Source organism: Periplaneta americana, chromosome 14 (assembly GCF_040183065.1).
Source record: "Periplaneta americana isolate PAMFEO1 chromosome 14, P.americana_PAMFEO1_priV1, whole genome shotgun sequence".
Lineage (NCBI taxonomy): Eukaryota > Metazoa > Arthropoda > Insecta > Blattodea > Blattidae > Periplaneta > Periplaneta americana.
Window position 1 is genome coordinate 108,352,539 of NC_091130.1, and position 22,417 is coordinate 108,374,955.

At 34.4% G+C, this 22,417-nt stretch overlaps 1 protein-coding gene across 4 annotated transcripts in view; it reads left to right on the forward strand.

Moving 5' to 3' along the window:
* LOC138713642 (TATA element modulatory factor-like) overlaps window positions 1–22,417 on the forward strand; it is a 76,043-nt gene that overhangs the window by 47,589 nt on the left and 6,037 nt on the right. For 3 of the 4 annotated variants that reach the window (XR_011335965.1, XR_011335964.1, XR_011335966.1), the window contains exons 12-19: window positions 599–805; window positions 953–1,152; window positions 5,998–6,190; window positions 8,341–8,485; window positions 9,657–9,803; window positions 13,003–13,129; window positions 15,893–16,149; window positions 18,695–18,789. Coding sequence is in view for 1 of the 4 variants with exons in the window: in XM_069845897.1 (XP_069701998.1) it covers window positions 599–805; window positions 953–1,152; window positions 5,998–6,190; window positions 8,341–8,485; window positions 9,657–9,803; window positions 13,003–13,129; window positions 15,893–16,149; window positions 18,695–18,730 (1,312 nt within the window). In the remaining 3 variants the exon portion in view is untranslated. Of the gene's footprint in view, window positions 1–598; window positions 806–952; window positions 1,153–5,997; window positions 6,191–8,340; window positions 8,486–9,656; window positions 9,804–13,002; window positions 13,130–15,892; window positions 16,150–18,694; window positions 18,883–22,417 lie in introns of those variants that run through there. The other variant, XM_069845897.1, reaches the window with a different exon arrangement.

Below are 22,417 nucleotides of genomic sequence, written 5' to 3' on the forward strand. Positions count from 1 at the left end.
GTTAAACATAAGAGAGGAACAACAGCTTTGTCTGACAACAACTGACCTTACACGAAAGTTCAGTATAATTTAATTAATTAGAAAGTAACTGTTTCCTAAACAAATGAATGCATAGTAGTGAGACTTGGCCTATTTTGACGAGTAACAGAAAATATTTAACATGAAACAGAGTGTACAACAGTATGCAAGATCGTCTGTGATGCTGAGCTGCGGCCAATCAAGCCATATTTCAGTCACATGTTATTGTTTACTGTTGGATAATTCTTACAGTGAAAAGATTATAGCAACAACAAGAAAAGAGAATTTCAATAGTGTTCCAACATATTATACAAAAACATGAAACAAAAGAGAATTTCAATATGTTGTTGTTGTTGTTGTTTTCTAATGTCAGGCGTTTGACAATAAAGGGCATTTGACCTCTTGCACTCCGATATTTTTCAAAGATATTATAATTTCAATGTTGTTGAATAAATTATTCGAGATTTTTGCACAAACATAATTTTAAATTCAGTACTTCACAGAACTGTGAGTGTAGATTTCCAGTTTATAGAAGTGTGTGTATTATGAATTTGCATCATCTTATATGACTTATTTGCAGGGAGCTGGCTGAAAGTAAGAAAACTGTTGCTGGTCTCGACAAGGAGTTGAGAGAGGCAACTCTAAGTGTAGAAATATCGGCAAAACAAGAATTAGTGTCTGCATTAGAAGAAGCTCAGTGCACTGCACAGGAAGAAAAGGAACAGTTATTGGCACAGGTTGAAGATCTTCGACTTAAACTGCGTCAATCAGAGGAAAAACATTCAGAGTATGTATACTGCTTAACCAAAGGCTATATCTTCTTTAATCTTGTATTTATTTTATTGGTGAGTACAGTGAAATGCAGATTTTGTTTTGAAGGGTATTTATTTTTATTTATATGTCACTTATTGCAATGAATATATTTTTTTTTTAGTCGTGAAGCAGTTATTCGACAAGAATGCAGTGACCTGTTGCGTCGATTAGAGAGAGCAGAAGCACGGAATGAAGAATTAGCACAGTCTGTCTCAGTAGCAACACGACCACTTCTGCGACAGTTGGAGTCACTGCAAGCTGCCAGTAGTGCTCAGCAAGCCTCGTGGGAAAAACAAGAACGCAATCTTTCTGATGCACTTAGTGAGTTTTATTTTCATGTAATATGTAATGAAAGTGGAGAATTGTAGGACAAACTTGAACGTTATTGGTTTGTTATATGTACGTTGTTTGTGAGGAGAAAGGCTATAATCCAGGTAGAGTGAGTTCCTAAAAGGTTAATTTGGCTGTCTCTGCAGTGTTGCCAACTGATACTAGATATCACCAAAAAATGGTAAAATCACAATGCCATGTACGTACAATAATAATAATAGTATTGACAATAACAATGACTTGCTTATTTACTGCATCTTATCTTTATGTTGGAGAGGTGTTTTCTAAATGGTTCAATAAATAATTTGTGAAAGAGTAGCTACGTATATTTTCCTTCTGCACCTCTCGCACATTATATTAGTAGTTACTAGCTTACTGTATGATCTAATATTAAAATGTATTTTGTCTTACAACATGAAATTCATTGCTTTGATTAAACAGTTTACGATTCACCAGACCTAACCTAAAAATGTATTTAGTTTGATCACGTGAAATGATTAGTATGCATTCTGAAAACGAAAGCCACGTTGAAATGGATGCTTAAGAATATTTACTCCATTATAGTAATAAAAGTCTAAACACGAAAGAAATTAATTAAAATATGAAATAGTATTTCTGTCGATTACCCAAGGGTATGTATCACACGAAATATATTCATTTACACTTAGCCTACCTGACTCTAATCTTGAATTGTAACCACAACACAAAGCAATACATACAACAACTATTACGTATTAATATTAATACTGATATTAATTAATTATTAGTATGTTCAGATTTCACTAGCTTCCAGTAATGGACTCAGAAACCTAGAACAATTTGAATTTTCAGAATTTAAACTACGACAACTTCTGCCACTGCTGCCAACATAACAGTTATAAAATCACTACCAGTTGTAGTATTTCTCAGTACCGGAATTCGAAACGAAGTTGACAAAATAAAATTCAACCTGCAAACTAGAAAATCGCCGTAATCCACTAGCTTATGTAGTAATGGGAGAAAAATGGTTAGGTTTCACCCCCTAGCGTATTAAGTAAGCTCATCTGGACTATGTACAAATGAGTCATTAAAGCAATTTCATAATTATTTTATAATTGGATATTAAATATATAATATTAATTCTACCTCTGATTGAGGTTTTGGTTATGTACAGTCTCAGAAGAAAGTTTTGTTGTACAGATACTTTATAAATCCCAGAAAGGAAGCAGTGCGCATAATCAGTGGACGAGCGACCTGGTTCGTAAGAGAAGGACTAGTTGAGGTAATAAAATTATTTTTGTTTTATTGTCTGTCTGATATGCATACTACCTCACTTCTGGGATGCATAAAGTATCTGTGCGATAAAACGTTTTTCTAAGACTACATCTATTATCAGGCAGTACATCTTACTTGACAATATGCATTAGAGAAACAACAATTGTTTGTTTGTATACATCTGAAGTCTGATTAGTTTAATATGTAGCTGGTCAGTGATGCATACAATGGAGGGGGAAGGGAACTGGCCACCATACCCCATTATCTTCTGGCTTAGTTGCCTCATAAGTGGTGCCTTGTTGGTATCACTTGTGAGGTTCAGACCTTTGTACAGTTAACTAATCAACAATAATATTAATTCTCTATAGACTGCACAATTAAAAAAAAAAAATTATTCATGTCAACTTTACAGGAAGCTAAACCTGGAAGTCAGATTTGCATAATATATACCCATGTTTGTTAGCATGAAACCACAATTAAAGCCACACAGTATAGTGTGCACTCAGTGTTGGGTTCTCTGCCGTCTGATAACCCACTTCAGGTATGTGGATATAAAGGGAAGAATAGGCCCGGAGTCTGGTACAGTTCCTGGATAGCTCAGTGGTAGAGTATTGGGGTACTTAGCCAAAAGTCCCGGGTTCGATACCCGGATTCAGAACAATTTTTTCCCTTTAAAAAATTATTCAATGTTATATACCTTTGGGTTATTTATCATTCGGATGAGGCCTCAGAACACACACACACACACACTAATGCTTCTGGGGGTAGACAAATTCCAAATGTAAATGCAAAGTAGTCTGCCATTACCCCAGAGATCAGCTAGAGTTTCCAGCTTATAGAGAATTATAAGTATGGACACTTCGCGTCGGTACCTTTGATGTAGTAGTCCCTTATTTCAGTGACCTTCAAACCAACTCTATCTGCTTCAGCAGGAGCTTCTGCATAATTCTGTATAATTAATTATCTTGAAATCGAAAATCGCATTTTTGAAATATTTGTTTGTATGTTTGTCTTTCTCTATGTTTGTTACCTTTTCACGCGAAAATGGCTGAACTAATTTCTATGAAAATTGATATGTAAAATAAGTTAGTTCTACTTCGATATCAGGCAATGTGGGATTCAAAATACTTTCTTTGGAAAGGGGGTTATAAGGGGATCGGAAGTAAATAAATCGAAATATCTCGATTATTATTGATTTTTAGGAGAATGTTACATAACAGAAGTTGCTTCAAAAATGTTTCCGAAAGTTTTTGTTCTCTGAAAAATATTGATGGGACTGATATTTAACGCGATATATGGGTTTTAAAATAATAACACTTTTTATATCAGTGCCATTTCAGTCAAATTTATGAGTAATAAAGAGAAAACAAATGACTGCATTTATTTTAGGTGGCCTTGCACAACAATGGGAAGATATTCATTTAATTATATGTAATACTGTTTATGAGCATTTCCCTCACATCTTCATAAAAAATGCGCATATATGTTTGTATCTTGATGCTGAATTATGGTTTTCCCTCTTGCTGAGTTTATGACTTTAGTCACCAGCTGGTATTATTTTTAAGGATAGTAAGTGTTTACCTACCTAGTAATTGCAGTTTTGTTAAATAAATTTGTGTTTTATATTTGTGTCTTTTTTATTTTAATATCTCCTAAATATATTCCTACTTTATTTTATAAGATTTAAAACATTTTTGATTAATCCACTGCTGTTTATTATGTCATCACATCTCCGCTTTCAATGCTGATAGTGTAAAATTTTCAGTACCTTCCTGTTACAGTTTAGCCCTGATGTGTGGAATGTTTGGATGTAATTGTGACTCTTTTCTGTGTAGTAATTGATTTAAGAATGCAAAACACATTAACACTGAATGAAACTGAAAAGACTGAAACAACTGTTTCATATGAAACAGTTTTGATATTCAATAATAAGCAAACATAATTTTTTTGATGAAACATGCAGTGAAATCAGTTCAATTCCCACAAATAGAGTACATACACAGAGTCACACATTATATATATATATATATATATATATATATATATATTTCTTTTTCTTGCATTGAAAATAAATTGTTGTTGTTGTTTTCTAATGCCAGGCGTTTGACAATAAAGTCATTTGACCTCTTGCACTCCAATATTTTTCAAAGATATTATCATGACCAGCCAATGAAGCACAGATTTTGAGGTGTTCTGAATCCATTTCTTGGTTTGAGTTGCACAATGGGCAGTTAGGGGACTGATATATTCCAATTCTATGCAGGTGTTTAGCCAATCTAAATGCAGCCACAGACGATTTTCGTGGTAAATCGAGAATTAACTGTGGAATCTCTTCACAGAATAATACGTAGATTTAGTAACAGGTCTGTAAGTAGCAGTGCTGCCCTTCTTTGCTAAAGCATCCGCATCCTCGTTTCCCAGGATTCCACAATGGGATGGTATCCATTGGAATACAATTCTTTTATTGAGTGATATTAATTGAGAGAGCATTTTAGTTATTTCTGCTGTTTGAGATGAAGGTGTGTGTTTAGAGACGATTGATAGAATAGCTGCTTTGGAGTCTGACAATATAACTGCATTCCTAAATGTATTGATGTGGCAAAGAAGATTCCTGAGACATTCACTTATTGCAATGATTTCACCATCAAAACTTGTTGTTCCATATCCAAGTGATCTATAAAGTGAGAAGAGACAGCACGTAACACCTGCACCGGCACCTTGTTCTCTGGAGATCAAGGATCCGTCGGTGTATAAATGAAGGCAGTTTTGTGGAGGGTACCTAATTTTAATTGTCTCTAAAGACAATTGTTTCAGTAAACACTGGTTTACTTCTGATTTCAGTATTTCTTCACTTAAATTTAGGTTATATTCTATATTTAATAGAGTTAAAGGGTTTGGTTTAATTTGTAAGTTTTCTTTTAAATTCGGGATATTGATTTTCTGTTTCAATTCTTGAACAATGGATATGAAACTTTTTTGAGTTTTCAATCTACAGAGAGGACTGTATGAATCCCAATTGTTTCCTGGTAATCTGATAAGTTTTTCATATTGAATCAGTGCTTTTTCTATTGAAAATAAATTTATAAGTGTGTTAACAACATTTAATGTGACACACTATGTATCCAAGTACAAAGTTTGAAGTTTGTAGAATATCCTTATATTAACAGTAGGTCAGAACCAGGCCATGTACATGGGCATGTGGTATCATGGTTTATTCTGGCTTTCACTTTGTCCTCCTTGTTGCAAATAAATGATCACGTATGCAACTCTACTGTGTGATAAATGTTGTATTTTCTTGCTGTCTTCAACAGTAAAGTCCCAAGTGAAAAAGAGAGTGAAAGTAATCATAAAAATTGTTACATATTACTACTGCAGTTGTGTCCAAAGGAAACATGTTTACATTTACAATATTGTTTACCACAAATTACTTACACTCACATTTGTTAGGTGCTGGAATTGATTTTGTGTCACCTGAACAATAAACTCAAATAAACGTAATATGTCACTTCTGGCAACCATCTTATTGTTCCAGCTGAATGATTTTGGTCATATTCTTAAAGCCCGTCTCGTTAAACTTTTCAGACGATGTTCAAGGCCGAGTGGCATCATTAGCAGAACAGGAAAGAGTGGCCAGAGAACAGTGTATAACATTGCGATCTACAGTATCAGCTTTGGAGTCACGTCTAGCAGCTGCAACGAAGGAAGCAGCGCAATATAAAACAAACTTAGAGCTCCAAGAAGCACAATGCAGCCAACTGAAGCAGGCGAGAGACAAGTATGTAATAGAAATGAATTTGTGTATATTTAAACCAGATATTCTACTTTGTAATATAAGCTTTGCTTCTGCTTTCAGCTGGAGTTATGCTGACATGTGTTACCAATTAGAATGTGTATTTATGGAGATCGCGAAAATCACGACATATTAGATATACAATTGATTTTTACTAATCTTTACGAATTATGTGATTCTGATTAATAATATTGGATAAACAATCACAACAAATCGTGAAATAGAGTTCTAATAGCGAAATATGAACACATTCTCGAATTATTACTATTGCGTCATTTTATAGCGAATTTCATATTCTGAGTTTATTTTTCTTCTTTTTTTCACTTGAATTTGTTATATATCCGAGTAGGCTACATTACATGATATTCCAGATGTTCTGATTACATAGTGAGCTCAAAAATGGAGAATTTAACATTTCACTAATAATTTGAAAGTATTAATTTGAGGGCTGCAAACTTTTTTCATTTCTAATGAATGTGTGTTAAATACAGCCTCAATCCAACAAATATTGTCTATTAGCCATCTGTACCTTTATCAGAATCCAACGAACCTTTAATGTTAATTATTTAAAAAGTAATATTCATATTGAGTTAATACTCCACTTCCAAAACAATTGTATTTTCCAAAATTTCCATTAATCTCTGCCAAGAGTACAAATCTATCTCCACCGACACCAATATTAAAAAACACAAATGATAAAATTAATCTCCATAAATACCTGCCCCTGAGAATGACTATTAAATTATAATTAAAAAATAAAAACTTGCAGAATATCTCTGGTTGAGAATTAATCAAAGCATCTTCTTTAGTTTTTGGGCATTTAGACATTATCCTTTGTTATGGATTAATAACTCTTATGACAAAGTTCATTATCATTTTCCCCAACCATAAGGCAAATGTCAGTTAATCTATGCTGTATCCTCAGCCTCAGCTCGCCAAATACCATCTCACTATCACCAATCCCATTGACACTAAATAACCTCGTAGTTGACACGGCGTCATTAAATAACCAAGTAAAAAAAGAAAAAAAAGCAGAGCTGGTTTTCCCGAAAGAACAATGAATCATAACGTGTACTTGAATACTTGAATTCTGTTTTGCAACCAATTGTGAGACCATTTGCTGCTTCCTTGGGAAGACTGTTTCACTTTCATGCAGAACAACACCTGTGCCCTTACTGCTTGAGTAGTTTGTAAATGGTTTTGACAGGAAAAGATTTCTTTATTGCCTTGGCCTGCTTAGTCACAAATCCTTAATCTTGTAGAACACGTATGAGGTAAACTTCAGAGAGCTGTAACATTATGTATGGAGAATGTAGAGACCCTAAGTGATTTCCAGACTCTTCGGATAATCTTTTACAAGAAGATATCAGTCATCTGATTTCTAGTGTCATGGCATTGTCAAGCAGTGTTAAATTCTCGAGAAGGGGACATTCGTTATTAGCAACTTGAATTTGTTTCAATCTTTACGACATTATTTATCTTAGCCACCGGCGTGGCTCAATCGGTTAAGGCGCTTGCCTGCTGATCTGAAGTTGCTTTCAGGTGCAGGTTCGATCCCAGCTTGGGCTGATTACCTGATTGAGTTTTTTCAGAGGTTTTCCCTAACTGTAATGTGAATGCAAGGTAATCTATGGCAAATTCTCGCCAAATATCACCTCGCTATCACCAATCTCATCGACGCTAAATAACCTAGTAGTTTATACGGCATCGTTAAATAACCAACTAAAATAAATAAATAATTTATCTTCTTTTGTTAAAATGTTTCAGCCATTTCAGTTATTTTTCAGTTCTGAATACTAAAAATAAAAATAAAATCATATAAGTTTGGCTTAATTTGTTTGGTAAGTAAAGTAATTTCTTTCTTAGATAAGGTAATATCCATTTTATTGTAATGAATTATAATATAAAACAAACAACCATTGCTGTCACTTCTTTTAATAAATACAGAGCAATGGAATGTGTACGAAAGATTATGTTTAAATACCAAGATCCAGCCAATATTCTTTAACTGCAATGACAGCAGTGACGATAATAGAAAGAAATCTTTTTCTAATGATAAGCAACCATTACTTCCTGTCTTGAAGTTCGTGGTTTGGATCACTGTTTGTTTGTAGTGACATAATATTCTATTTTAGGGAAATATCAGGAGCAGAATCTTTGAGACAGTCTATGACTGAGCAACTTGCTGAACTGCGAAGAGAAGTTACAGCTTTGGAACAACAACTGGCAGTGGAACGTGCAGCTACAGAAGCAGAGAAACGTAGAACAACAATTTTACAGGTTGGTTATAATAATATATGTACTTGTATTTTTTATGTACATCTAAACAAGTACCTGCGTGTGTGACAATGCATGAATATGAATATACATAATGGTTTAAAAATCAGATGTTTATATCGTATATTTCCAAATATAAGGCACATCCCAAAATCAAAGATATAAAAAAAGTTTTATATTCCTTCTTCTGTGCGCACAGCTGTCACGTTTCTATACTGTCTTTTTCAAACATGTATTGTTGAAAGTAGTGTCCGAGACCAACAATATAATGTTATTTATTGGAAGTAGAAGACAGAATTTAGTAAGCTAGAAGTGAGTGAATTTACATAGTTTATGGTAGCTTGTCATGGAGAGGAATGTAACTAAGCAAATGTAATTTAGTGCTTGTTTCAAAGGAAAAGTTATCTTGCACGCCAAAATACATAGAAACTAGCATGTTAGTCATAGATTCAGTGCTGCAAAAATGAATGCCTGTCACTGGAGACTTATGCATGATGTCTTGTCAACTTGCAACAAGAATATAAGATCATTCTGAGGGCCAAGAAATGAACGTCATCCCGAAATTGAAGCACAAATTATCACATTCATAAAAGATAGACGAAAAAGTGGTCTTGCTTTGATAAGTGATGCAAGTATAACATATACCAATCAACTTGCAAAAAGTTTGAAGAGGTAGGAGTTTGCATATCGGAAGTACACTAAATGAAAAATATGGACAAGTAGCACCTGCTCGAGCTCCTTCATCTGGATTCATGAGTGAGCCATCTGTGTAAATAGTTCACTTTTTTTTTTTTTTTAAGATTTCATCTAGATCGAGATGACAATTCACTCTGAAATTATTTATTGGATTATACTAAAGTATTATATTTTCTTTTCCAGTTGGTATTTCTAGATTTTTCCTAATCTTTACGACTTCCTTTATGAATTCGTTTTGGGTCTTTACTGTAGATGTGTAGTCACATAGTTCCAAAATGTTGGAAATGTTATGTCGCAGGACATGTTGGAATATCCAAAAATCAAATTCTGATTCATTGTGAAAACGTAAAAACACACATATTGTCATTATCTTTCAAACAACTTGTGTAAACAAATCGAGTGTTTTATAATGATTGAAAACAATGCATATGTAAGTATGTTCATTGAACATCATACTGTGTCTATAATTTATCACCAGGACCAACTTAGAGAACGGGAGACCGTAACAGATCGTGATCGTCATGGTGCACGTGGATCTTCTCCTACATCCCCTCGTTCTTCTCCTACACTCAGTTTTGGAAGAGTTTCCCTCTCAGAGTCACTGTCCAGCAATGCATGGCCACAGGTAATATGTTCAGAGAAACAAATTGTGACATTTTCCAATTACTAGTATAATTTAAATTGTTAATCATTTCTGGAGTTCGTTTCTCTTTCTCAACTCTCACACATGTTTCTAGATGGTTAGGAATTTCCGTCATCATTGTTATCTTTTCAATTTGGAACTTTTGTTGCATGTCTGTACTACCCTGTAGTCTCTTCCTCAAGAGGCTGGAGTGTCCAAAACATCTGCTTGAAATGTCACAAAATTACTTAAAAATTAAACCATATAAACAGTCTCAGTACATCAGCTTATTCCTAGCGATAAATGCAGTAGATTAAATTTTTGTCACTGGATATTGCGATCATTTGAAGATAATGCATGTGTACATGCCAAAGAGATCATTTCAAAATCTGCTGTAAATAATGTAAGATTTCTTAAATAGGAACCTGTTATATGCATGGAGAAAGTTTCTCTTATAACCATGCTTGCCTAACGCCATTTGGTAGCAATTGCAATCAGTGACTAGTGTGAAAACTGGAATACAAACAGATAATTTCACTGTATGTTTTATTTAACTAGCTAGCGAGTACAAATTAAAATTATAAAACAAAAATGTTTCTAGCCACTACTGTAAGAGCCAGACTCATGTACGGTGTGGTCTTAGCCAATAATGTAACATAAAATTTACAAGGACAGTTTACTAAATACAGTAAGTAACTTAATTCAAACCAATAAATAACACACAAGAGCAAAAAAAAATATATATATATATATATATATATATAAATTGACAATCAGACAGAAGCCAGTAATATTCAATAAAAACATGAATATAGTCGACATTTGTTAACATTATATCATGAATAATTTTATAAATTTCTTTTTTGAAAGCTTCAATTTTAAAATATTTCAAATTTGGAAAATGGTTTGTAATTTTATTATAAAGTCTTGGGCTGAAACTAGCACCATGTTTAAGAGCTGCTCTTATATGACATTTAATAATAATAATAATAATAATAATAATAATAATAATAATAATAATCCGTGGCGCTACAGCCCGTGAAGGGCCTAGACCGACCAGCCGGCTGCTGGCCTCACGCCCGCATGCCGAAGCAGAGGTGGACGATCATCCAACCAGAATGGAGGTATCGTGTGGTTAGCACAATGATCCTCCCAGCTGTTATAGCTGGTATTTGCAACCGGATTTCACTACCTATCGTAGCTCCCCAAGTGCATCACGATGCTGGGTGGGCACCGGTCCCATACACTGGCCGAAATTTCATGAGAAAATTTCTTCCCCCATGAGGACTCGAACCAGCGCGCATTTCGTATTGCGAGTCCTAGGCGGGATGCCTTAGACTGCGACGCCACGGCGTGGGACTATATGACATTTAGACTCAATTAATGGGAAAGTAGACTTTTGTCTTTGAGTATGACATTTATGTCGATTAGATTTATGTTTTATTTGATTTCTGTGGTAGTAAGTTAGTAAACTAAGTATATTTATAAATTTCTTCACTAGTTAATACTTTAAAATCTGTATAAATTAAATTTGTTAGGTAATCCATATTTTTGGTTAGACAAATTTTTTTAATCTTCTGTGTAAAAAAAAAGTAATGGATTAAGTACAGATGATGCTACTCCACCCTAATTTATTATACCATATTGTATTAATGATTGTACTAAAGCTAAAAATATAATTCTCAATGCCTCCTTATTGATAAAATTTCGAAGTATTATGAATTTATAAATTGTCTTTCTTATACTTGTACACAAAAAATCAATTTTTTTATCCCAACGTAAATGCTGATCTATAATAATTCCTAAATATTTGACTTGTGTGGAAGGTGTTAGATGTGGGATATAAGTGCTTAGTTGAGCTAAATACTGAAGAGAAGTCCATTATGTATTTTCTTTTATGGAAATGATGCATTATTTATTACAGTATACTCTTTTGAAATGAAAAATGAAAAGAAATTGGAAATTTATTTTAGCATGGTACCTTTAATTCTCATGTTGTGTAATTCTTATACAATAATCTCTATTTTTTTACTGAATCTTGCAAATCAGATTTGAAACCTTTTTCATTTCTTGTCCTAAATGAGTGACTTATTTATTTTCTTTAGCATGTGAAATTCTTATGTGATTGTTTTTCACCTGAGCAGGAAATTATTAAATGACAATACTGCAACAGTTCTAATCAAGATAATGCTATTCTGTTGATTACTTCGAAGTCACATGTTCCTTTGTTGTTTAATATGAGAACTGTCAGAGCTCAGATTTTGCTGGTACTTTAATGCAGTTTCAAGAGTTGTTGTTGTTATCCATTGCTATCTGTCTTAGCAATGAAGCCATCAGCTGTCTTGCAGCTAAAAGTTTTTTTATACACATTAGGAGTTATACACATTGCAGTTAACTAAATAATGGTTTCTGTCCATGGCTTTATCTGTTTCATACAATTTGGTGATGAAATAATGCCGATCCTATGCAGGTGCTGTGCCAGACAGTCATGTCCAGTTAGGAGACGAAAAGCTGCTACAGAATAGCATTATGCTCACGTGTATATAATTTAATATAGCTATTTGAATCTATTCTGAGATTTATTTAGATTTTGAGTTATTTTAGATATAATCGCAAACTTAGTGTGCTTCATTGAAATATATTGAGAAAGTTTTTCAGTGCTTGCATTAACCTCCTGAGTCCTGAGACATTTTTTATTTTATTTTTAAAGTTCAATATAATTCTACACTTCAAAGAAAGTTATTGCTGAAAAAATTCTGCAGGTTAAAGTTAGGGCACAAATGAGGTGTATCATACTATACTTTGGGTCTCTGCATATCATAATTTTTTACCCTTAAAATGTAACGTTTATTATGTATTTACTTCGAAAGCATGTCCTATGGTGCCTTGGGGTCGAGTTGCTGGTCGCCATTTTCATTTAAAAATAGTTGAAACATGCATTGTAATGATTGAATCGATCTTCTTGTGCTTACTGTAAGTCCTGTAAGTCCCAAGAGATGTCAGGAGCTTGACAAGCACAGAAAAGAGGTGATCGATAACGATTGCGCCTAGTGGCAAATTTTAAACTAAATGCATGTATGAGATATAGTATACTGTACTCCAGGACCCAGGAGGTTAATAATTTTTACTTTCTCATTGAAGGAAATATTGTGATGTTTTGAGATTTTTTCGTATATACGATTTTAATGTGAAAAGTTTGTAGTTTCAGGATGATGCATTTGAATGTGCTTCAACATCAGGACGATACAGCAATGTATATGATAGCCTGCGGGCAGGCAATACCACATCTCTGCTGGAAGGACTGCAGTCTCAGCTCAAGTTGAGAGATGGTTAGTAAATTTGTAATATCTAGCATCTCCTGCAAGGCAAAGTATTGTAAGCATCATTTTCTAACCATTTACAGGAAAGGCAGTTGCGAAACTTATCCAACTTGGTGGTGAATATGATAGTCAAAAGTTTAAACCAACTTATCAGAGGGGAAAAAATTGTTGGGGCTCACAGAACTTTTACAGTCGATGTGCACTGCTGGGCAATTTATTCTAAGCACCAGTAAGAAGTGAGACGATATGCACCAGTATGAAATGCCACCATTGGTTTCTATGGCCAGAGAACATACCATTAGTGCAAAATGACATACCATCACTGGAAAAATGTGATTTGTAAAAACTTATTTATTCCTTCATAGCAAAGAGTACTATCTATTCACTTTGTAGATCTAAACTATAGCCTTCTGGAACTGTATTCAACGTGTATTTAGACACGTTTACTTATAAGTCAACCCCTGGAATGCTTAAAACAGTAGCATTTCAAGTATGGAAGGCTGTGGTCTGAAGCTTGTTGCTTATTTAGTAACTTTGTCATCAGATTTTATTCTTTTAAAATATTTGTCAGTGACAAAATCGTTACATATTTATTATTTAAATAGGGTTACATACTATTGTAAGTACTCATTAGCAATAAAGTTTTAATCTTTAACTATATAGGAAGTAAATTAATTTTGCATTGCTGTTTAGCAATTTTCAGTAAAGCAGTATTGGCAATATTTGGTTCGGGTTTCAGTACACAACATCATTATGTAAATGGTTAACATGTTCGTTTAAATCTACTAATTTTCATTCTTTGTTATTACATTGTTACTGATGTAGTGGTGTTTGTAATATAATAATGGATAAATTTGTCACAAGAGGAGTAAAGAGAAAGTTCAGTGACACAAAAGAGGATAACAGTAATTGTGTTAGTTATGATCGGACTAGGCCTAGTGCAGCCAGCCTATAAGACTACGTGGGCTTTGTCAAATATTTCAAGCTAGCAAAGTGGTGGTGAAATAGATTTTGGTTATTTGCCGACATTTCTGAATGTTACTCAGTGGCAAGCAAAATTTCAAGTACATGACTGACTAACCTACAAAACCGAAACAAAAGATTTTGGCTGCAGAGTATGCATAAGAGCTAATGGAACTTTAGGTGCTTTCAAATCAGAAAAAAGTGTATTTATCAAACGAATGATGTTTTATATATCTTGATTACACACCTTTTAACACTTTATCACTTTGGAAAACATATTATTTATCTTTCTTGTGTTAAATTTTATATTACCTCGTTAACATGTTTCAACCTGCTATCAGCCATCTTCGGAACTGATTGTTGCTAGTCTTGGCGCCTTTTGTTTGTGTTTCCTGTGGGGGTGTGTTTGTATAGTGTAATGTGGAGTCAAAGAGTGTGTGTGTTCTGAAATTGAGTTGTGTGTTGAGAATTTCATTTGGATGTGTTCTTGTATGTCTCTATATTTTGTATTGTTCTAGTGTGTTTAGTTTCTGGCTTTTTGGTTGGATGTGTAGAATTTCCATGTCTGTGTTGATGTCTCTGTAGGTGTGGTTAGCATTTGTGATGTTTTCTGCACATATATGGAAGTGTTTTGTAATTTTGTTTTGGCTGTGATGTGTTCTTTGTAACGTGTTTGAAATGAGCTGCCTGTCATCCTATGTAGAAGTTGTTGCAGGTGTTGCATTTGACTTTGTATACACCTATGTGGTTGTATTTGTACAACATCGCATACAGAACAAATAATACTCTACAAAAACAGCTCAATACACAAACAAACAAATACAGCAGGTCTGATCCTATTCTTCTTGAGTATGATTTAATTTCCCTGTAACATCGCACAGTTCTGGAAATCATGGAAGTTGTTTTTCCCAACAATCCTTGATTTTAAAATTGAAAGAAATGTCTCGAAAATCTATTTAATTAAAAAAAAAAACAAAGTGGTTGAAGAGTGCAGTGACTGAGCAGTAAACTGGATTGCACAACTTCTGGCATAAACACGTTTTGACCATAAGGAGGTGTCATATATGGGAAACCAAAGGAACTGTCTAATGAATTATCCTCTCTTAAAACATATCGACAACCTTTCCTATTGAACAAAATAAAAAACAATGCCAAACTTTTGTTAATTGGACAAATACATATCACCTTTTTAATTTTTGTCATGTATTTGATTTTCGTGCTGGCCAGTGTAGTTTAAATTTAAATACTTTCATGTAACCTTTTCTTCTTCAAAATTGCCCTAATAGATTATGTGCGATTGAAGTTACGTTCACTATCAATCACTGTGATTAAAAGAAGGGCTGTGGTGTTTTTTTAACTTAGGTTATTTAACAATGCTGTGTCAACTACTAGTTTATTTAATGTCAATGGGATTGGTGATAGCGAGATGGTATTTAGTGAGATGAGGGCGAGGATTTGCCACAGATTACCTGACATTTGCCTTACAGTTGGGGAAAATCTCGGGAAAAACCTAACTAGCTAATCAGCCCAAACGGAAATCAAACCGACGCTCGAGCACAACAGTAGTGGTGATGGTGGTGGTGATGAAAAAATAATAATAGTAATTGTAATAAGTATTTACAACAAAAAAAAAATTGTGTTTTGTGTATCCTTAGTCTTGTAATAAATTATTTTCCGTTTACTTCTGTTAAATAAATTATATTTAATTTTGCTCATGCTATATTTTACATACTTATATGTTTTCTAGGAAAATATTGTAAAAGGACATTATTGTTCACATACTATTCATATTCTTGTTTCTTTCTGCAGGAGAAGTGCAACAGTTGCAGTGGGAAATGTCGAGAAGAGATGCGGAGAGAAATGCATTGACAAGTGAACTCTCTCAATTGACTGCTAGAGTGGAAGAGCAGGAGTCCCGACTTAAGGAAGCTGAGACATTACGTAGCCAGTACCAAGATTTGCAGCATAAATATGATGCCTTGTTGCAGATGTATGGGGAAAAAGTGGAAGAAGCACAAGAACTGCAGCTTGACTTAGAAGATGTCAAAGAGATGTATAAGACGCAGGTACATGTTCATACAAACAGTATCTATCTTCGTAGTGTATTCAGCTATTTGCTGACAACATGCGTTCCACTATGTTTCACTATAATTTTCCTCTTCTTACAAATGATGAGTAAAAAGCACGATGCTGGTTGTATATTTCAGCAGCCACATTCCAAAGATGAGGTGTATTCAGTATATATTGGAGAGAATTGTACAAGGTTACAGGGATTGCAGATTTTAGATTAGTTCTGTGGATGCTTGTGACAGGGCAGTTTAAGAGGATATGTTCCAAATCTTCTTCGTTATTGTTGTACCAGCAACAACTACTAGAGTCAACAAGATTAAAGCGGTGAAGATACTTCTGAGTGATAATATGGCCTGTCCTGGCTCTTGCTAAGAAAGTTTGTATGTGTCTGGGAATGTTGCGGAACATTTGTAAATATTTAGGTTTCTTTTGAATGTTTTGAAGTTCTTGGCCTTTATCAGAAGAAAGCCATAATTCGATCCATAAATTTGTTAAATCGGAATTAACTGCTGAATATGCGCTGGTTAAAGAAGTTATTTGCATAGGTTTGGGCCCCAAAGATGTTGCCTGTTTAGCAATATTATCAACAATCTCATTTTCAGTAATGCCACAATGACTAGGTATCCATTGGAATACCATTTCTTTTTGAAGACTTAGTTTATATAATATTTTTTGTATAGAGATTGTAATTTGTGCATAGGAAGTTGGAGTATATTTATTGATATTTAGAATAGCTCCCATCGAGTTACTGAAAATGCATACAAGTATATCAGATAAGGTAGAGGCATGTAAAAGAGCTGCCTCTATGGGCAGCAGTTCTGTTTCGAGACTAGAGGGAGATGAACATGTAATAGGCCTATAATATTTCTCGTTATATTTTTGGATATAATACCCTGCGCCTGAGAGTCCATCATCAAGATTCCGTGACCCATCAGTATAGATATGAAGAAAATTTTCATATTTGTTACAGATTAGTTCCATGGCACTAGATTTTAAAACATGTGGTGCATCATTCTTAGTATAATCGCCAGGGATACTAATATAACACTTTGGCCTTTTCCACATACATGGTGGAGCTTCATTGACAACTAAATTTTGTTCCATCATTAAACAAGTTACATTTAACAATATAAAATGGCTAAAAACTTGTACTTCAGTTCATGTGGACTTTGAAAGTATAATCAGACTGTAATATGAACTCTGTTGGAACGAAAATGCAATCACTGATACAACACTTAGAAATATGTGTAGGTGTTTGTTTGACAATCTGATTCATTTTTGAATTTGCAAATTTTACACAGAATAGCAAAAAATATACATATATTTTACAATATATACATATAATATGAATGCATGGATTCAGAAGAAATGTCCCGTAATAACAAATTTCCTGTACATTACAGTGTAATACATAAAATAAGTTAGTAATTTCCAAACAAAATTATATAAAAAAATTAACAAAGAACAGTAATAATATATATATATATATATATATATATATATATACAATAATTCATTGTTGTTTTTATATGGAAGTAATTCCATACAAATGGTTTCTGAAAATTGCCACAGAATATTTAATAATTGTAATAACTATTTCATCCTGGAGTTCTTTTCCACGTGCAGGCTGTTTTTAAGTGCTGCAGTGAAATACAAAAGAGTATCAGTAAGTTACATATTAAAATAGCCACCTATATTTTTCAATAAGATGCCTGAAGCTATCACTGCTAGATGGCAGTATTATCGATGTGTGCACAAGTGAAACAAAGAAGCAACAGTTGCAAGATGACAGCACCTCTGTACAAGTGTACCATTGGCAACTTGACTTGAGCATTGATACATACTTTGTCTCGGGCTAGTAAAGATGCAAAGGCTCATCACCTGTGACTACTGTCCAAGGGAAGAGCCCTTAACTTGTTATTCATCCTGACACTCTGTGAACGGCTCATAGATGTGGCTACTGCTGAGAAGCATAGATCACTTAGTCAGAGACTATCCAGAGTGCACCATATTTGGTGGGTTCACATTGCACTTGTGATGAATGATAATGAATTGCAGTAGCAATGGAGAATTTTTTAGATATCACAGGGGAACTTGAATACACAGAGAAAATACCTGTGTTGCCTGGACCACAGGTTTGCCCAACACAAGTTATAAATTAAGGGTCTATCGGGATTTGAACCTGGCCCCCTGGTTTTTAAGCCCAGTACTGAGCCATCTTGGCATTTCCTTCAGAGAACTTCTGCACCCAATTGTAGGACCTTGTGCCCAGAATAATCGCACAACAGAGCACTGCTCGACAATGGTATACTCGTGCAGAGGTGCTGCCATCTTACAACTGCTGCTTTTTGCTGTCATTTGTATGCACATTGATCACCTTGACACTTGGAGAATTCTGTTTCTAGTGGTGTTAACTTCAGGTGCCTCATTAAAAAATTTTAGTTGCTACTTCGATTTATAACTTACTTACTAACTTACCTTTATATATTGAGCTAATAATTGCAAAGATTTTTTTTTTTTTTTTTTTTTTTTTTTTTCCAGATTGATCAGTTGTTAAAGAAGGAGCCTGTAGTGTGAATAAGGAGCCATGCATCAACTGTCTATGAATAGAAGAGAGACTTAATGTATCTTGGCAGGTTAGAAGATTTATTTCTAACACATAGTCATTGTGTTTATTCCTGAATATGAATTTGCTCATTGAAGTATTATTATTATTATTATTATTATTATTATTATTATTATTATTATTATTATTATTATTATTATTATTAATATGTTTATATGTGTATAGGACTCACTATCAACTTAGTTAATGTTGGCCTAGTGGTAGTGTTCGCAGTGTCACATTTGCCTTGCACCTTGATTTGTTCATATGTTCATTATGTAATATAAATTGTTTCACTTACTTAAATTATGTACAAAAATTGTGTATATTAAATTGAAATGGTGACGTGAAAGGAAGATTTATGCTAAATCAATGGCTTGGAAGGAAATCAACCAGGGGAATTGGTCATAATGGAATTGTTTGTAAAGTTGTCTCTTTATTCAGCATCTTTAGTATGGTTAACAGGCAGCTTCCTTCTAGTATCCTTAATGCAAATTCTCAAGTAATTGCTCATATTAGATCACTTAATATTGTATTAAGGTTTTTGTACAAGAATGCGTTGGTGTAATAAACCAATTTCGAAGATAGCATTTCAGGAAGATCAGTCTAAGACGACACTATTTGGTTTTTGACCCATTATGATGCCCACAATGAAGATTTTAAAATTGTTTTATTTAAACCTATACTTCATTCAGTTGTTGATTTTCTATTCTGGTATTAAGGTTATAAGTTACTATAAAGTATAGTAGGCTAGTTTTACCTTTTCTAAAATGTAGTAAATGAATCAAAAGAGAAGATCAATATAAAATTACACAATTTTTTTTTACTCTTTATGATATCGAAAATGATGATTAAGAATTACTTTCCTGAAACCTATGCCTTATTAGTTGATGATGTCCTGTTCTGAATTTCTTTTTAAGTTGGTTATTTTACAATGCTTTATCGACTGCTATGGTTATCTAGTGTCTGAATGAGATGAAGGTGATAATGCCAGCAAAATGAGTCTGGAATCCAATGCCGAAAGTTACTCAGCATTTGCTCTTAATGAGTTGAGAGAAAACCCCGAAAAAACCTCAACCAGGATTTGAACCTGAGCTCACTCATTTCACGATCAGACATGCTGACTGTTACTCCACAGTGGTGGATTTTGTTGTGGTATTAAGGTTTTAAGTTACTATATAGCATAGTATTTTTTATTTTTTCTAAAAAGTATTAAATGTGTCATTTTAGACAAAGTTAAGATAAAATGACATAAGGACATTAAAACATTAATGAGGTTAAAAAATTAACATTTTTTCTAAGATGTGCAAATTGTAGGAGTTTACTGTATGATGACAAAAATTATTAAATAATGATCAGTGCTTTTTATTGTAGTATTTCAACTTCACAACATCAAAACAAAAGAACTAAATTAATATTTGAGGACAAAAATTCGCTCCAGTGCCGGGGATCGAACCAGGTCCTTGGTTCTACATATCAAGCACTCTGACCACTGAGCTACGCCGAATTCAATCCACAGCACCGGATCGAACCTCTCCTCCTACAGTGTTATTTCCCTTTTGTGGCCTGACTCCAAGTTGGGCATATACGTTGACGTTTATATTTTAAGTCAACTGCCATTATACTAGGAGCGCACTCAGCTGAGTGACTAATGGCCAGGATTCCGCAGTAAAGTGCACAGCAATCTGTACAGAATCATGCACTGCTAGCTAGAGGAACTTACTAAAGATGTTATTATTTTTGGTCCAACAGAATAATATCTGAAGACCACAGGAAGGAAAGGGGGAATGTCACTTTTTTGTGAAAATTGAGATAATGGTAAAAATTGGAAGTTTATGGTTAGACGACAATAAAACATATTGATTACTAGATTAATCACCTTTCAAAATGCATGGTGGTATTTATCATTAGTAACACACTTCTTGAATAAATTAGTTTTGAACTTTAAATTAGCTCTCCCCCTCCCTCCCTCCCTCCCTCCCCCTCCCCTCCCTCCCCCTCCCCTCCCTCCCCCTCTCCTTCTCTCCCTCTCCCTCTCCCTCTCTCTCTCTCTCTCTCTGGTAGGGTGACCAGACGTCCTCTTTTGTCCAGACATGTCCTCCTTTTCGTAACTTATATGCCTGATATTTTGATATTATGAGCTGCTCAGGTGAATACAGTGTTAAGTGACTAAAACTACATTTTGAAATACAGTAACTTTAATATTTGAAAAACTCATGCTCAAATAGCACTAACATGTATTGACAACATTTTAAACTTCAATGTAAAACGTCTCACTTACAAAAGATAAATAGCTCTGAAAAGAGCATGTGACATAATATTATTTTCATTAATAATGAAAATGTCACTTTACATTGTCTTCACCCGAGCAGCTCACATTATATGATTTGATGCCTTTTTCAAGTAATTTGTCTGTAGGTTGCAGTAGCATCAACAGAATATACTGTTGGCAAACTCTCTTTGCTCGTCCTTGTTATTGTCGTTGCTTACAGGTAGCTAGTAAATCGAGAGATGGAGGTGCATATATAAATCTAAATAGATATTTTCTGTTCTCTTTAATAATTATACTTCCCTTGACTTTCGTATGTAGCTAACTGTCTTCTTCTTCTTCTTCTGCCTTTCCAAGGATTGGGGTTTATCCCGTTCCGCGCCAAAGACATTTATTCTTGAAACTGGTCTTTCCATCTGGTTCTCGGCCGTCCTATATCTCGTCTTCCATTTGGTTTATAAAAGAAAGCTTGCTGCGGTAGTCTGTCAGGGGACATTCGGTTGACATGCTCTTGCCAGTTCTTTTGGTACTGAATTGCCTCTTGCACTATACTACTTCTTATACCCAGTGCCGCTCTTATGTCTGCACTTCTCACTCTGTCTTTTAGAGATACTCCTAATAGCCGTCTCATAAATCTCATTTCTGAGCTTTCAATTTTATTTTTGTCTTTTTTCCTCATTATCCAGGTTTCACTATTATAAAGTAACATCGGTTTCGATACTATATTATGCAATCTGAGTTTGACCTCCTTCCTCATTGAATTTCCTAAGTATCTGCGTAGTGTTGTCATTTGATATATCTGTCCGGCTATTTCCTTTGGCGTTTTTAGTACTTATATTTTTTACATGGGCGAGTTACTGGCCCGCCGCATAACCCCCACTCTGGAGGACCGGGTTTTCTTTCAGGGTTTCCTCCCTTAGCCTTTGGAGAATTCTCCACCGCAAAGCAGCAGTTTTCACTCTATTTAACCCCCTAGTAGAAGGGTGGCCTCTTCCGCCAGCTATGCCGATTGGAAGAATATCTTCGTCGCCTATGCTGCCGTTGAGGTCTTCGTCCGTAACCCTGGACAGGGGTTCTCGCTATTCCCCGAGAGACTGGGTCCTTGGCAGCACTTAGTCAATATACCAGTGTTCACCCCCGCGACGAGAACGCGTCTGCCAAGAATTACCCAACTGCACACAGTTACGGTTATGTGCCCCCTGTGTACGTTGGGCCGGGCTAATAGCCTTGTATGAAACCAAGACTAAAGGCTAACTGTAAAATCATTATTATTAAGTTTTTTCTTATTTTCTAATAAAATAGATATTAACATAATTTTAAGCATGATATGAGCCTAAATCTGTAGTGTAAATATTTTGTAATAAAATAGATATTGACGTAATTTAAAGTA